At 48.8% G+C, this 16941-nt stretch overlaps 1 protein-coding gene across 1 annotated transcript in view; it reads left to right on the top strand.

The window, feature by feature from the left end:
- Positions 1-15739, top strand: part of REXO1 (RNA exonuclease 1 homolog) — a 71255-nt gene extending 55516 nt beyond the window's left edge. The window contains exons 12-16 of the mRNA XM_032798979.2: positions 4388-4498; positions 5698-5813; positions 6860-6998; positions 10349-10469; positions 11890-15739. Of these exons, the coding sequence (XP_032654870.1) occupies positions 4388-4498; positions 5698-5813; positions 6860-6998; positions 10349-10469; positions 11890-11978 (576 nt within the window). The 3' untranslated portion in view covers positions 11979-15739. The remainder of the gene's footprint in view (positions 1-4387; positions 4499-5697; positions 5814-6859; positions 6999-10348; positions 10470-11889) is intronic.
- The last annotated feature ends 1202 nt before the right edge of the window (positions 15740-16941 follow it).

Genomic DNA, 16941 nt, shown 5'->3' with positions numbered 1-16941 from the left:
TCAACATGGTTTTTGTAAAGGGAAATCATGCCTCACCAATTCTTTGAGGGGGTCAACAGGCATGTGGACAAGGGGGATCCAGTGGCTATAGTGTGTTTAGATTTTAAAAAGGCTTTGATGATCTTCACCAAAGGCTCTTAAGCAAAGTAAGCTGTCATGGGATAAGAGGAAAGGTTCTTTCATGGGTCGGTAACTGGCTAAAAGATAGGAAACAAAGGGTAGGAATAAATGATCAGTTTTCAGTATGGAGAAAGGTAAATAATGGTGTCCCCCAGGGGTCTGTACTGGGCCCAGTCCTATTCAACATATTCATAAATATGGAAAAAGGGTTAAAAGGTGAGGTGGCAAAATTTGCAGATGATACAAAACTACTCAAGATAGTTAAGTCCCAGGCAAACTGTGAAGAGCTACAAAAGGATCTCACAAAACTGGGTGATTGGGCAACAAAATGGCAGATGAAATTCAATGTTGATAAATGCAAAGTGATGCACATTGGAAACGATAATCCCAACTATTCGTATACAATGGTAGGGTCTAAATTAGCTGTTAACACTCAAGGAAGAGATCTTGGAGTCATTGTGGAGAGTTCTCTAAAAACATCCACTCAATGGGCAGCAGCAGTCAAAAAAGTGAACAGAATGTTGGGAATCATTAAGAAAGGGATAGATAACAAGACAGAAAATACTATATTGCCTCTATATAAGTCCAGGGTACACCCACACCTTGAATATTGTGTGCAGATGTGGTCGCCCCATGTCAAAAAAGATATAATGGAATTGGAAAAGATTCAAAAAAGGGCAACAAAAATGATTAGGGGTATGGAACAGCTTCCGTATGAAGAGAGATTAATAAGACTGGGACATTTCATCTTGGAAAAGAGATGACTAAGGGAGGATATGATAGAGGTTTATAAAATCATGACTGGTGTGGAGAAAGTAAATAAGGAAGTGTTATTTACTCCTTCTCATAACACAAGAACTAGGGGTCACCAAATGAAATTAACAGGCAGCAGGTTCAAACAAAAGGAAGTATTTTTTCACACAATGCACAGTCAACCTGTGGAACTCCTTGCCAGAGGATATTGTGAAGGCCAAGACTATGAGAGGGTTCAAAAAAGAATTAGATAAGTTCCTGGAGGATAGGTTCATCAATGGCTATTAGGCAGGATGAGCAGGGATGGTGTCCCTAGCCTCTGTTTGCCAGAAGCTGGGAATGGGCAACAGAGGATGGATCACTTGATGATTCCCTGGTGTGTTCATTCCCTCTGGGGCACCTGGCACTGGCCACTGTCAGAAGACAGGATACTGGGCTAGATGGACCTTTGTTCTGACCCTGGCTGTTCTTATGTTCATGTCAATATAATTTGAGGGAGAGTGTTTCCTGCTAATGCAGTAATAACTGTATTCTGAGCTAAAACTCCTTGATCTTAAGCTTTAGTTCAGAATAAGGTTATTGCTTCATAATGGGACAATAATTTAACATTTTGGAAATTTGCTCATAAGGCCCAGAAGATAAATGGAAGGCAGTAGCTCTTTGCTTTTCACGTGGTCAGTGTTTCTGTGCGTTTGTCTGCATGGCCTGGTTTTGAAGTATGGGAACTTATTTGCACTGACTGAGCACGGTATCTCGATTTCCTTGCACTCCCTTATACCTGAAATGCTCCTTTCATTGGCTCTCTATATGTTATGCATAGCTTTAAATTGAGATGGTAGCCACACAGGATAGGGATATGATGCTATAGAAGGGAATCTAGGGATGATCTAATGAGCCTGAAGCTGGAGTGGTTCAGTATGAGATGCTCACTATGGAATTTCCCTGCATAACTTTTTTTCTTTAAGGAGAAAGAGCAAATGTTGTTTGTTAGTTAGTTTCCTCCTCATTTAATACCTGGTCCCGAATGTGTAACTTGTCTCTCAAGCATGAGCTACGGATGTGATGCCTGAACTTCTAGATCTATGTGGATGTGAGATTCTGGTTGTACATGACCACGTTTGCCATCTGCGGTAAAGTTATCAGAAGCAGTGGATCACCATGTGGCGTGGGACTGCAGAATACCTGCATTTTTCCAGTCTATTGCTGTCCCCATGCCTTCAACTTTGTGTATTTGCTGCAGTATAACAGCACTAATTGTTCATAGAATATCAGGGTTGGAAGGGACCTCAGGAGGTCATCTAGTCCAATCCTCTGCTCAGAGCAGGACCAATCCCCAACTAAATCATACCAGCCAGGGCTTTGTCAAGCCGGGCCTTAAAAACCTCTATGGAAGAAGATTCCACCACTTCCCTAGGGAACCCATTCCAGTGCTTCACCACCCTCCTAGTGAAAAAGTTTTTTCTAATATCCAAGCTAAACCTCCCCCACTGCAACTTGAGACCGTTACTCCTTGTTCTGTCATCTGCCACCACAGAGCACAGGCAAGCTCCATCCTCTTTGGAACCCCTTTTCAGGTATTTGAAAGCAGCTATCAATTCCCCCCTCATTCTTCTCTTCTGCAGACTGAACAATCCCAGTTCCCTCAGTCTCTCTTCATAAGTCATGTGCTCCAGCCCCCTAATCATTTCTGTTGTCCTCTGCTGTACTCTTTCCAATTTTTCCACATCCTCCTTGTAGTGTGGGGCCCAAAACTGGACACAGTACTCCAGATGAGGCCTCACCAATGCTGAACAGAGACGGAATGGTCACGTCCCTCGATCTGCTGGCAGTGTTCCTGCTTATACAGCTCAAAATGCTGTTAGCCTTCTTGGCAACAAGGGCACACTGGTGACTCATATCCAGCTTCTTGTTCACTGTAAATATGTCCTGTTCTGCAGAACTGCTGCCTAGCCACTCGGTCCCTAGTCTGTAGCAGTGCATGGGATTCTTCCGTCCTAAGTACAGGACTCTGCACTTGTCCTTGTTGAACCTCATTAGATTTCTTTTGGCCCAGTCCTCTAATTTATCTAGATCCTTCTGTATCCTATCCCTACCCTCCAGCGTATCTACCACTCCTCCCAGTTTAGTGTCATCTGCACACTTGCTGAGGGTGCAGTCCAAGCCTCCAGATCATTAATGAAGATATTGAACAAAACTGGCCTCGGGACCGACCCTTGGGGCACTCCGCTTGATAGCGGCTGCCAACTAGACATGGAGCCATTGATCACTACCCGTTGAGCCTGATGATCTAGCCAGCTTTCTATCCACCTTATAGTCCAATCGTCCAGCCCATATTTCTCTAACTTGCTGGCAAGAATACTGTGGGAGATGATATCAAAAGCTTTGCTAAAGTCAAGGAATAACACATCCACTGCTTTCCCCTCATCCACAGAGCCAGTTATCTCCTCATAGAAGGCAATTAGGTTAGTCAAGCATGACTGCCTATGAGAAATCCATGTGACGGTTCACTGAATCACTTGTCCCTCGACTCTAAGCTGCTTCAAAATGGATTCCTTGAAGACCTGCTTCACATAATTTCCAGGGATGATGGTGAGGCTGACTGGCCTGTGTTCCAGATCCTCCTCCTTCCGTTTTAGAGAATGGATACTACATATAGCTTTTTTCCCGTCATCTGGACCTCCCAGTGCCGGAATCGCAGAGTTTTCAAAGATTACATGCAATCGGCTCTGCGAATAACGACTCTGCCAAAACTCCATCACGCACCTCTGGATTGCAGAGTGCATGCCGGCCCCATCACTTGTGCTCCGGTCCAGTTTCTAAAGGATTCTGAACGCGTCTTGCTCCACATGAGGGCTGGTCACCTCCTCCCCATACTGTGCTGCCCAGTGCAGTAGTCTGGGAACTGACCTTGTTTGTGAAGACAGAGGCCAAAAAAAAAAAGGCAATGAGTACATTAGCTTTTTCCACATCCTCTGTCACTAGGTTGCCTCTCCAGTTCAGTAAGGGGCCCACACTTTCCTTGAGCACCTTCTTGTTGCTAACATACCTGAAGAAACCGTTCTTGTTACCCTTCACATCCCTTGCTAGCTGCAACTCCAAGTGTGATTTGTCCTTCCTGATTTCACTCCTGCATGCCTGAGCAATATTTTTATACTCCTCCCTGGTCATTTGTCCAGTCTTCCACTTCTTGTAAGCTTCTTTTTTGTGTTTAAGATCAGCGAGGATTTCACTGTTAAGTCAAGCTGGTCGCTTGTTGCTTTATGAAACATTTTTTCTGTACAGTTGTATAATCACTGGCTGTTGTATAATTGCTGCCTTTCTACAGGGTACCTGCTCGGTTGGAACCTTTTGCCAGCCAATCCTATTCTTCATTTGTAATTGTTGGAAATGTAAAGAAATTTGAATCTGAGATTTGATCTGTTGGAAAGTTAGTTCTGAGTTTTGTGTCTGGCTTGTGATGGGATTTCAGGAACTTGCTTTTGTCTTACAAGTGTGTGTGGATTTCTTTTTAAAGCAACATGTCCAAGATGGCCGGAAGGAGAACCTGGAGGGTTTTGTGAAAACTTTTGAGAAGCTGCCTACTACCAATGGCTATCCAGGGATCTATGCTTTAGACTGTGAAATGGTGGGTATCTGGGAGCAGAAATCCTAACTGAAAGGGGAACATACTCATGAAGTAGGGCCGGTGGGAAGCTTGGGGTGGAACAGGGCAGCTCTCTGCAGCGCTCCTCTGTAGAGATCTGTTTCCGCCTGTCAGTCTCCCAGAAGAAGAAAAGCCACACTTGGGATGCTGCATGTTGTTCAACAGTTACTCTCTGAGTGGGAGTCTTATCCATCAGCAGTGGGAACAGTACATTCTAATCCATTTGCAAGAGGAGCCAGGACTCAGGATGTAACTGATCAGAACGATCTAATCCAGTGCTTTCAAGCATCCTTTTGATACGGTTTATTAGGAGCAAGCTTGTTCAGGATCACCGCATATCAAGTTATTTTAAAAAGTGGATTATAAATTGTAGATATCCTCTTTGTGGAACTCTTATTAATATTTATACCAGAAGGTTCCTTTGCTGTATGAATAACTGATTCTCCCCTGACGCTGTGCTCCAGAGCTCACGTACTGTAGACCTGCCTGTCTATAGGCCATGCTGTGGCATGCATATACAACTCCTAGATACTTTTCCTTCACCTGCCATAGTTAGCATCAAAGAAGACTCTTCTTTTTTTCCTTTGGCAGACGGTGTGATTATCTGGCTGTATGATGTCACAGCACATTCTGGGGGTTAGTGGGAGATGTATTTTTAATTGATCAGTTGCTGTTTGTACTGAAGATGATAAATTTCTTTTAAAAATAGCATTGTTCAGGGCTGCCCAGAGGATTCAGGGGGCCTGGGGTCTTCAGCAGCGGGGGTCCCCTGCCACCGAATTGCTGCCGAAGACCCGGCACTTTGGCAGCGGGTCCCAGAGCGGAAAGACCCCCCACCGCCGAATTGCTGCTGAAGACCTGGAGCGGAAGAAGCTCTGAGGGCCCAGGCCCCGCGAGAGTTTTTCGGGGCCCCCAGAGCGAGTAAAGGACCCTGCTCCAGGGCCCTCGAACAACTCTCGTGGGGGCTCCTGCAGGGCCTGGGGCAAATTGCCCCACTTCCGCCCCCCTCTGGGCAGCCCTGGCATTGTTAGCCAATGCATGCCAGCTAGCCATGCAGCAGCGTAACTGTCATAATTCAGGACATGCTAGTGCTAACATGCATGGGTGGTACCTAAATACCAAGACCTGGACTGCAAACACCATGCTAAGACCAGCTCTCTTTGCTTGTTTGGGGTTGACAGTGTTACACCAAGCAAGGACTGGAGCTGACGAGAGTAACCGTGATCAACTCTGACCTGAAAGTGGTCTATGACACCTTTGTCAAACCTGACAACAAAGTGGTGGACTACAACACCAGGTAAGAGCAACCCCTCCCCTGGATGGAGTGTGGCTGGAGCCATTAAAAAGGCTTTTGACTCTGCTTTCTGGGGAGAGTTTTTAATAATAAATGACTTCAGCAGCCCAACACTGCTATCTCGGCATGGCTTCTCCTTCTTAGCCTGTCAGCATCACTCTGTAGCTGGCTCGAGCAGTGATGACAAGGCATTTCTCAAGTCCCCTCCAGCCATTCCTCCCCAGCAGCTGAGTTCGCTGCCTCTGCAGCGTGTGGCTTATGATTAGAATTTTGAAATTGCAAAGCTCATCCGTGGCTGCTTTTCCTCTCATACGGAGGGCATGAAGACTTCCCCTCAAGCCCAGCCACTTACTTGCTATGCCGACTATTGTGGCTGCCACTCAGGTGAAGCCCTGATTTCAGTGGATCACGTTGTTGTAACAGGCCAGCAGCTATGCTGAACTGGTCCAGAAAACATGAGTGAGGCTACAATTTTATCCACAAAAATTTTACTGCATTTCATGGCAGAGGTGTGGGAAAACAAGCATGTGTCTTGGAAAGCAGAGGAACAGGGGTCCTGCACGGGTGTGGAGAGTGAGCCCACCCTGCCACAGCAGCTCCTGTCCCTTGGGGTTGCACCTGACCCATGAGGTCGCAACGTTACTCAGGTTTGGTGCATCCACCCCCCCAATAGGAGGAGACAGGCAGGCGTAGACAGGTGCAGGACCCAAATGGTCCAGCGATCACATGGGCCAAGTCACAAGGCCTTGAGGGCAAAGGAGCTGCCACTGTGAGCGTCTCAGACGTGAATCACAGTTACCGCAAAGACCAGGACCCCCGCACCAGAACTGCAGTCTTAAACAAGAGCCATTTCAGTAACGGGGGCAGGTGCCAAAAAGTGCCTCTGTCACCATGTCGTGCTCCAAATCTCAATGGTCTGAATCACTTGGCTGAAAGCTTCTTGAGAACATTGAGAATGGGAAGTTTTCGTTGCCTCAAACATGTGGCTGTTGCTAGGGCGTGGAAGGTTCAGCCCCACTAAGAAGTCCCCTGTTGCTGTCGCACTGCAGGTTTTCAGGTGTGACAGAGGAGGACCTGGAGAATGCAAGCATCACCCTGCGAGACGTGCAAGCTGTTCTATTAAACATGTTCAGCGCAGACACGATTTTGATAGGACACAGCTTGGAAAGTGATTTATTTGCACTAAAGGTAACAAAGCCTGTCCCCTCCTTCCTTTCCTTGAATCTTTGTTTACCGTTTCACCATTACAGAAAGAGTTTGCCTTCATGAGAGCAAGAAGATCACAGTACAGCCTTGTCCGAGCCATTGGAGTCTGCCAGATCGGTTGAGCAGGGGCACAAGCGGTGTTTCAAGTCACTAGTGATCTGTACCAAAGGATACCGTCTAGCTCTGTCTGACTGAATGGGATTGCTTTGTGAGACTGAGCTATCCATGAGGCAGCTTTATAGTATGGTGTAGTGGTTAGAGGCTGGAGTGGATTGGTTGCATGCCATTAAGCCCCTGAGTGAGCTCTAAGCTGACAAGCATCATTAGAAAGGAGAAACACCATCCCCAGAGACCCAGATTGTTTCCTTGTTGATGCGCTTAGGAGTGCGGTCAGAGATTGGATGAGCCATGGAAAGAGAATCCCTCTTTTACTGTCATGGAACCACCCCAGAGGAGGGCTGGCCTGTCAAACTGTCCCCTGAAACCAAGACTGCGTTCACATGAATTATTTAATTTGGTAAGGGTTTTGGGCGAGAGGGAGAGGGCTGGCTACTAAACTCCTGGATCCCAGCCCCTGGTTTGCCACTGACTTCCTGTGTAACCCTGATCAAATCATCTTAACCGTTCTGTCTGTCTGGGGCCAGATCTATGCTAGCAAATTAAGTTGGCTCAACTGTGTCGCTCAGGGATGTGAAAACTCTGCACCCTGAGTAGTGTAGTTAAACTTCCCTACCCCCAGTGTAGAGGGGGCTAGGTTGACGGAAGAATTCTCCTGTCGACCGAGCTGCTGCCTCTCAGGGAGATGGGTTGCCTATGCCGACAGATAAGCAGTGTCGGCGCAGCAGTGCTGCTGTAGCATTTTGAGTATAGACAAGCCCTAAGGTGCTTCTCTGGCCTTCATCACTGTAGCATCTGGAATGGGTTCCCTAGGGAGGTGGTGGAATCTCCTTCCTTAGAGGTTTTTAAGGTCAGGTTTGACAAAGCCCTGGCTGTGATGATTTAGTTGGGGATTGGTCCTGCTTTGAGCAGGGGGTTGGACTAGATACCTCCTGAGGTCCCTTCCAACCTGATATTCTATGATCTGAGCTCCTCGGTCTTTCATCCTCACCGCTTCCCTGTGTGGCAGGGCAGGGCCAGGCCATTGCCCCACTGTACAGAAATGGAAACGCAGAGAGACTAAGTGACTCCCCCCAAGGTCAGGGGAAGTCTGGCAGATTGGCTCTTGGTTCAAGCCTACAAATGACAAAACCATCCTTTATCCAGGTAGCCCTATTTGATAAAGGGGTAATAGTTACTAACTCATGGGGGCGTTGGAAAGTTTACTGCATTCATGCCTGTAAGCTCCTTGCCTTTCTATACCACCCTCCTTCCCAGGATCTCAAAGTATCAGTGATCACAATAAAAAAATCATTTATGGTCTCATCAGCACAAGATGACGGTGTTGGCCTCTTAAAATCATTATTTTCTTTTAGCATTGCAGAAACTGCCAAGAGAACGAACCCAAAAGCAATATTGCAAAGCTTTACAGGCAGTGCTGTGCAAAGTCATAATCTCTAAAGGCTCTGGCAGTAAAGAAGACATCCCAATAATGGCCACAGCAAGCTTCAAATAGCAATAGCATTTCAGTTTTATATTTAAAGCTGTATTATCCCCTTTCCTCAGTCTCCCTGATCTACATAAGTAATTATTCTGCTTGGGCTGATGCCAGACTTGACTGTGCCAGAGAGGAGATTATCCATAATGTTTGGCAGTTTTACACTTCAAAGAACGCGGCAGGTTGTTTCTATTAAACTGCAGCTGTTCTAAAGCATTTCCATAGCTCAGCGATGAAACGATTAACGAGTGAGTTGCAAGTTGTCACGCAACATTAGCAAGCGCCAAGACAAAGTAAGGGGCAGACGGGCGGCTGGAGAGTCAAAGGCCCGTTCAAATCATCCTGTGTCGTGAATCAGAAACCTAAAGAAGAGAGCCCTCCAGGAAGTGCCCTCGCTGGCCAGACGTACAAATTAATCTCGGTATCAGGGCTGCACTGTCCCTATGATACTTAACCTCTGTCTCACCCTGGCTTCTTCATAACCCCTGTTAAACAGTCCTCTGGCCAGCACAGAGACTGAACGTGTGAGCTCTCCAGTGCATAGTAAACTTGAGCATGTGCTGTTTCAAAAGCACATGGGCTCTGTCATGCTGGATTGAACCACTGACTCTGCTATCTAGCCCAGGGTTAGGCAACCTATGGCATGGGTGCCAAAGGCGGCACACGAGCTCATTTTCAGTGGCACTCACACTGCCTGGGTCCTGGCCACCGGTCTGGGGGGTTCTGCATTTTTAATTTAATCTTAAATGAAGCTTCTTAAATGTTTTAAAAACCTAATTTACTTTACATACAACAATAGTTTAGTTATATATTATAGACTTTATAAAAAGATACCTTCTGAAAACGTTAAAATGTATTACTGGCACGCAAAACCTTAAATCAGAGTGAATAAATGAAGGCTTGGCACAGCACTTCTGAAAGGTTGCTGACCCCTGATCTAGCCATTATCTTGATTCCAGCTCTGGCCAATGCTTGTTACTAGTGGCAAGTGAACTCCCTGCTCCTGTTATGTATGTGAGTGGCAGGAAATTCCTTCCTGGCCTCTGCAGTGATTTGCTTGTGCCTTGCCCATAAGATCTGCTCACCTTGTCTCATCCTACATTAACTGCAAATGACACACGATCGGAGTATCCAGCCCTCTTCAAATCCATCTGCAGATAGAGCAGGAACAGAACCATTCACGCTAATATGAAACTCTCAGAAGTGATTCCCTTGCAAAGCTCCAGCTCCAGCTTAGAAACCAATGGACTTGTCTCTAAAAGAGGCAAGAGTCTGCTTGTGCAGAAGTGTGGCGGGTAATGGGTTAAGTCCAAGTATGTTCCGAAGCACAGCTCATTCTGTTTAAAAGGACCCCTCTCAAAGAGCTGCTCTGACTGTGTAACAAGCTGTGAAAAGACTCCACTGGAAGCATGGGAGCGTCTCTGGCGCCAGGCTAAATGGACTAGCTGCCCTGTTGCTTGGAGGAGTTTTAATGGCTGAGCTGAGACTTGAATAGAAGCAGCTTTGCCTGTGGAGAGGAGTTCGTGCATTGGCTGGGCAGGCATTCTGGCTGGCAGAAGGTGCTGTTCAGGACACTTCGGTTCAGCTCAGAGCCACCTGGGGAACTGGTTTGGTGGGAGTGTTGTGGAGGTGGCACCTGAGGGTGTTCAAGGTCTTACCTGGGGTGTGCGGTTAATCTCAGTTAATGCACTGACTGCTCTGAGGAGGGAAAACAAACCACCCTGTTTTCCCTCTCCAGCTTATCCATAACACAGTGGTGGATACTGCAGTTGTCTTTCCCCACCGGCTGGGTTTGCCTTACAAACGAGCACTCCGGACGCTGATGGCCGACTACCTCAAGCGCATCATCCAGGACAATGGTGAGACTTCAGAGATGGGGGAAACGGGAGTGCTGCTTTCCCATCTAATTCCACCTCCACTGCGAGTTCCTCCGCTCCTGTCTCCCCTTCTGCCCTTACTGCCACATGTGTCCCACCAAGCTGCCTCTGCACAGCTGAGACTGGGGCCTCACTGTGCCAGGTGCAGTGCAAACTCCTAGTCAGACAGTCCTTGCCCCAAACACCTTTCACTGTTACAAGGCAATACAAAGGGTGGGAGAAAGGAAGCGTTACTGTCCCTCCATTACAGATGGGAAATGAGGCAGAGAGTAAGTGACCTGCCCAAGGCCAGTGGCAGTCTAGCAGGGTCGGGACTCAATTCCACATCTCCAGAGCAACCCTTCCTCTTTGTTCCTCTGTCTCGAAGCTGCAAGTCATGTCCCCATTCACACTGAGACCAGCCTACTGACTAAAGCACAGCAGCGCCTCTTCTGAAAAGCCCCGTAGCGAGCCTGCTCGTCAGTCATGTTCACGTGTCTAAGTGCACGGGAGCCATCGGGGTCTCTAGACTGTCAATTCCTTTGAGCAGGGATCAGGGCTGGCAGTTGTTAAGTACTCTGTATGTTTTCAGCACTACATAAATAACCTTGCAGGATGGAGCAGTAGGATGTTTTTCAGAGCTCTCTCTTGATCTTTAAGGCAGGGGAGAATTGAAGAGCCAGGGGTGAGATCTGGTCCTAAACTACCCTTCCCACTCCTCCACTTTTGTCAGGCTCAGAATGCCTCAATCTGAGCCTTGTTCTGGTGCCAAAGTCAGGCCATTCTGATGGGGCGGGTGCAGGCTCCAGGGGGCCCTCCTCCTCTGAGATGTCTGCCAGCCTCACATCCAGTTTCTGTAAGGCAGGTGTCAGCAGTTGCCTTCTCCTTGTGTGGAGGGGTCTACCGAGCTGATGGTGGTGCTGAGATGTCAGGGGAATTCAGTTGCGTGAGCCACAAACCACCCCTGCCCCCGCCCCCGGTACTTCTGCCCTGCTCTCGGGTGTGTTAAACTCCTGTTGGCATCTGTCAGCTCAGAGTTTCCCCTGAGGAGTGTAACTGTCTCTGCTGCGTTTTGCTCTGGACTCCTCCAGGAGACCGTCCTGAGGCCTCCCTCTGACACAAGGTGCTCCAAGGATAGGCTGGCTCAGCGTAGAACAGCTGTCACTCAACAACTTTGTTTCTCTGTTTGAACCGTGGAATCTGGCCACCCCCAGTGCAACTAGAGCAATACTTATGATGTAGCTGCAGGGACATTTGAGGCCACTAGCTCCCAATTAAGTGTCTCTGAGTTAATCCCCCAACCTTCTCATAGAACCTGGACCCCTAATGTACTCTAGAATCTGTGCCCAGGAGCTGGGCCAAGGACGCCTGTCCCTTCTGTCCCGCTGTGGCTAACTGTGGCACTTGTGTCTCTCGTTCCCAGTGGAAGGTCATGACTCCAGCGAGGACGCCAGCGCTTGCATGGAGCTGATGATCTGGAAGATCAAAGAAGATGCTAAAGTGAAACGATGACTTGCGCTCGTTCTCTCTCCTGTTCTTCCTCCGCCTCCTTGAAGCAGTGCAATAAATACTCAGAGTAACACTGCTCACCTGTACCCAGCAGCATGCCATCTTCCAGATCCCCTATGCACTTGCTGGTATCTATGGAACATAGAGACTGCTGCTGGCACAGCTACAGGGTACAGGCTCTCAGCTGGCAATGGTCATGTGGCCGGGTAGTGGCTCTGAGATCCTCTCGATTCCACCAGAGAGATGCTCTGTGATGCGGTAGTTGCCTTGTAGGCATGGCAAGGCTGCTTTGAGTAGTACAGCCAGAGAGAGGCTCTTTATTCTCTAGGAGACGTGTTCAGAGGCACGTTGGATACGTCTGAAATGATCTATGAAGCTAAAGGCAGACAACTCTTTTATTTCTGATTTAGATTTGAAGGGTGGCACAGCATCTGCCTCTGTCTTCTGAAGCAAACAGCTGCCCCCAGTGGCTGGACAGGGGGAAACAGACAGAAAAGTTGAGTAAGAAGGGTGTGAAATGGGGAAATGTTTGGTAGCATGTGAATTGCAGACAGGCTGGTGAGTAGAGAATTGGGTCGCCCAGAAGGGATCGTAGCAAGAACCTGCTGCAAGGGAGTATGGCATGCCCTTGAAAGGCAGCAAATAGAAACAGCCACACTGGGCAGAAGAGGAGGAGGAGGAGGGATGGTGATGACTTTCACCAGACTCACAGTTGCTGTGCCCAGATCCTTCTGAACAAGTGCAGGGCTCTGTAGATCCCGGGTGGCAACAGGTGAAGAAGCCAGAAGTGTCTTATGCTCCATGGACAGCTAGGAAGCCGTCACCACCTGCTGCTGCAGTCAGTTTCAGTGCTACAGCAGGAAGGTGGACAGGACTGTGAGGAAGGCTCTGAAGCCATATTGCAACTTACAGCTGTCAAGGACAGGAGGAACTTACTTATTAACTTGTCTGAGGGGTAGGGGGGCAGGTGACGTTAAAGGGGCTGATTTACACTCTGGCTGGCTAGGTTGTGGCATCTAGCAAGTGCTTCTTATTGTATCCTCTGGGTGACTGCAGGATGGCAGGAGTTGGCTCCCTCCAGGGTCACCCCTTGAGCTGCCAGAGAATCTCCATTGTGTTGATCAGACGTAAGGCTCAAGGGTTGCCAACGGGAGCTGGGTGGTGGTAACATTGGCTGTTACTGGATATGAAAATGTTCAGGGGTCCCTGCAGATTGATCCCTTTAGTGGGACACTGACTTAGCAAGATCAAAGCAATAGGTGAAAATAGAGCTTTTTAAACTGGTTTTCATGGAAATTGGGGTGTTTTTTTTTTCTAAAAAGCAAATCCTCCAGTTCACTTTCTTTTCCTCTCTCTCTCTCCTCTTTTACAGCCCTTCCCACCCCATCTGTTTCTATATTTGCTCAATATACTATCAATATTTATTGATGAATAGTAACACTAAACCAATAGTGCACAGGAATAGCAAGGGTTTTGATGGCTTGACTTTAAATGTACCATATTCATAGCGCCCCCTTTGTATTCAGGGCTCAGAGAGAGAGAAATGGTTGTTGGCTCAGAATCTTGGCTGAGCTGAGATCGGAGCAGCAGCTGAGCCCAGCCATGGCTGGCTTTTCGAAGAGCAGAACGCTGCCTGGCTTACGCCGCCTCCGTCAGTGATCAGAACGGAAAATCACTTCCACTAGCTGCCGTCCGTTTGTTCCAGGCCTCTGCAGCCCTAGGGGGTATGTTCTAGAGTGAATAACGCACACCCTCTCTTCCCCTAGTTCTGCCCACGCTAGGCCTTACCCGACAGACCGTCTGCTCCCTGGAGGCCATAGCGCCGCAGGCATGGGGCGGGAGGGTGATCAGGCTGATGTGTGGGACTGCATTACTACAGTACATGCTGCTTCGTTGTCCCCTTTGTAACGTGTCTTGCTGTGAATAGGACAGATGAACTGTGTCCGAAGGAGTAACTTGCCACCGATACATTGTGTTCCATTGTGAGATGTATTCCGCCCCGCCTCACGTAAAGTGTCTCTATTTTAGCTTCAGTTACCGTTCATAGATTATAACCTCACTGCAGACTGTATAACCCTGCTGCTTCCCTGGGACTACAGCAGCCTCTGCCGTATTTCTCATATCTTCCCCACGTCCTTGCTTGCATTGGGGGTTGGTTGGGGTGACAATGGTTCTTCGTTTGCAGCATTGCCCTTAGCTTTGCTCAGGATTGCAGGTTTCTATCAGCCAGAGGCTCCATCGCTTCCCTGCCCTTCCCCGCTGCTTGTGGTTGGAAGCAGGGTTTACGGGGATTGAGCCACTTTCTCTGAAGATCCTTCCCCAAGTGGCTCAGCCAGTCCACTTTGCCCATCTCCCTTGTCACTAACAGGACATGTCCCAGCCCCTCCCTCAGCACAGACCCCTCTGCTGAGCACGGAGTTGCTGAATTGGGTTCTTGCTGCATTTTGGGAGGCATACATGTAAAGGGGTGTCCTCAGTCCCCCGCCACTCTTCACAGCAGGGGCCCTAGGCTGTCCCCCGTCCTTGCCACCTGCTATTCCAGACTCTGAGGCATTGAGCACGAAACATTGCTGTTCACAAGGCCTGTCTTTTGCTAGTGGGTGGGGACGTATAGGAAGTTACTGGGGAGGAATGGATTTCACTGCTCCTGCCCTCTCCCCACCAGAGGTACTTCCTAGGAACTGCAGCTTAGAGGTTACACCATCTTTACTGCTAACGACTTCCTCCTCCGGATTGCCAGTGCGAACTGTTACCCATCTGGTTCTGTTCTGCTGGCTCTAGAAAGGGGCGAGCATCACAGCCCCCGTTACTGCTGGGAACTGCACTGTTTAGCAATAAAGCTTGGAGCAGTGCAGGATTCGAGGCAGGTTCTTGCCTTTAGGATGTCTTTCCAGTCAGCTTTTCCTTTAGGATCCGCTTTTCGTTCACGCCCCAGCTGGGAACTGGCCCCACCTGCTTTCCCCCAGAAAGGCCCAAGTGCCTTTGTTCCAGAGCAGAAGTGGCCCGGGCAATGGACATCCCCACCCCTCAGTGGATGCCATCCCATGCGGGCAAATAGCACAAGGGGTGATTCCCCAGCTGGGCCTGCTGTGCAATGTTCATGTGGGCCCATGTAGCAGTGGGAGGCAGGGTGGGTGGGTGGGTGAGAGGAGAGGGAGAAGGCACATCTGCTGGGATGAGCTGCCCTCGTTAATAGCTAGAGGATGGAGTCCTCGGGCCTGTTGCGAGAGGCATTTGATGCCAGGTTTCCAGCAGCAGAAATCTTCTGTTCCCCCTTCAATTTTCAGTCCACCATGATGGGCTTCAGTTGTAAAGTAGCCCGTGCTGGACGACGGTCTAAAATGAGGTTTCTGACTGTGTTCATTATAGGGGCTTGGAATATTCCACGTTTGTTTATATCTTTTGCAGTCCCTCTTTCTTCCCTCTCGCTCTGTCCATTTCAGGAAGCAGCTCTGGGGTGCCAGTCATCACTGTGCTGATTAAAACCAGGCCTCTTGTTCACTGTATTGTTACTAACCCTATCTCTTCCCTCACCCCACTCCCACACCTGTGTTCTCTACTCCCTACCTCCTGCCCAGAAACATGGCGTACTGTAGATGCTGCTGCAGGTAACCAGCTGGCATGGGGGTCTCCCCCTTTGCCCCGTAATGCTTTGAAGCACGTGGGACACTGTAACAGCAAAGGGGATAGATTTTTGGACTGTATATAAACATTGTAACCTGTTCCTTTTTGTAATTCTTTTTAATAAAAAGGTGTTGAATAGACCCGTGGGCTGATTGCTCTGGGGCTCCCGGAGGGTATGTGCTCCCCAAACTGAACTGTTCGTCTGCCATTGTTGTGTTCTTGTCAGTTCAATACCATGGGTGGGAGATGCCCAACAGCCCTGCCCATTGCTCGCTGAACTTCTGCAGCGCATCCCTGGAGGTGATCTGGTCACACAGTTGGCATCATTGTATATTTGAATAGCATCTGTCATCTCCCGGGGTTGCAAACAGTGTCCTTTCAGCCCCACGCAGAGCAGTGGGTGGAGGGAAGGTAACCAGCATGTATTGCTCTGCAGAAGAGGGACAAGAGGGTAAATTTTGACCAAGGCCACTAGGCTAGGTATGTCTAGGGCTCTCGGTGTCTGTACAGAGCACCTGCTCTCATGGATCCTCTGAGAGACTATCCACCCCATAAACTGCCTGGAGTTTAATTTCTTTCTTGCGGAAGTATAAAAGGTGACGTTAGCTTTCATCAAGCACCCCCAAAACACTAGGCAAACCTTATGGAGTGAAGGATTGTTTCACCCATGACGGAAATGCAGCCAGCTCTGGGGTGGAATGTCCATTCTCAGCACAGCACACAACAGGTTCAGCTAAAACGCAAAGAACACAGAGTCCAATTGAAACTCCAGGCATGATATTTAGTAAACAGGAGAAACTTCCCGTAACTCCCCTGTAGGCTGTTTAAACATGGTGAGTGGTCAGCATGTCTTGTCCCATCCAGCAGAGTGCCCCCTCCCCCTCTCAGTTCATAACCCAGGCCCCGAGGCTACATTCTGTCATTAACTCTCCCAACAGCTTGATTTTGCTTCTGCCTCTCACATCGGTCTGACTTGTGACCAGTGCTGTTGCCTTCTGAGCCCAGCTGGAGCTGGTGGGACTGCGAGAGAGGCTCCGTAGAGCAAGGGAGCTGGCAATCAGGTTCTGTTTCAACAGGACCCTTGGCCTTCCCCCTGCACTGCAGCCATAGCTGCATTACAAAGAGCGTAGTGGCTCTCTTACACCTGCAGAGACACTGGGCCTTTAGGTCCAGCCTCGCCCTGGCAGTCAGGACTCCTGGGTCCCACTCCCAGTCCTGCCCCAGGCTGGCCGTGTGCCTGTGGGTAGCCTCATTGCTGTCTGTACAATGGAAGGGGTGATGGCAGAGGGCTGGTAGGAGGATGTGTGTTTGCAAAGGGCCCTGGCTCTGTGGTAAGGGGCAG

This window comes from Chelonoidis abingdonii, chromosome 11, assembly GCF_003597395.2.
Source record: "Chelonoidis abingdonii isolate Lonesome George chromosome 11, CheloAbing_2.0, whole genome shotgun sequence".
NCBI classification, from domain to species: domain Eukaryota; kingdom Metazoa; phylum Chordata; order Testudines; family Testudinidae; genus Chelonoidis; species Chelonoidis abingdonii.
Note: the sequence above shows the minus strand (reverse complement) of the source record. Positions and strands in the feature narration are given on the sequence as shown.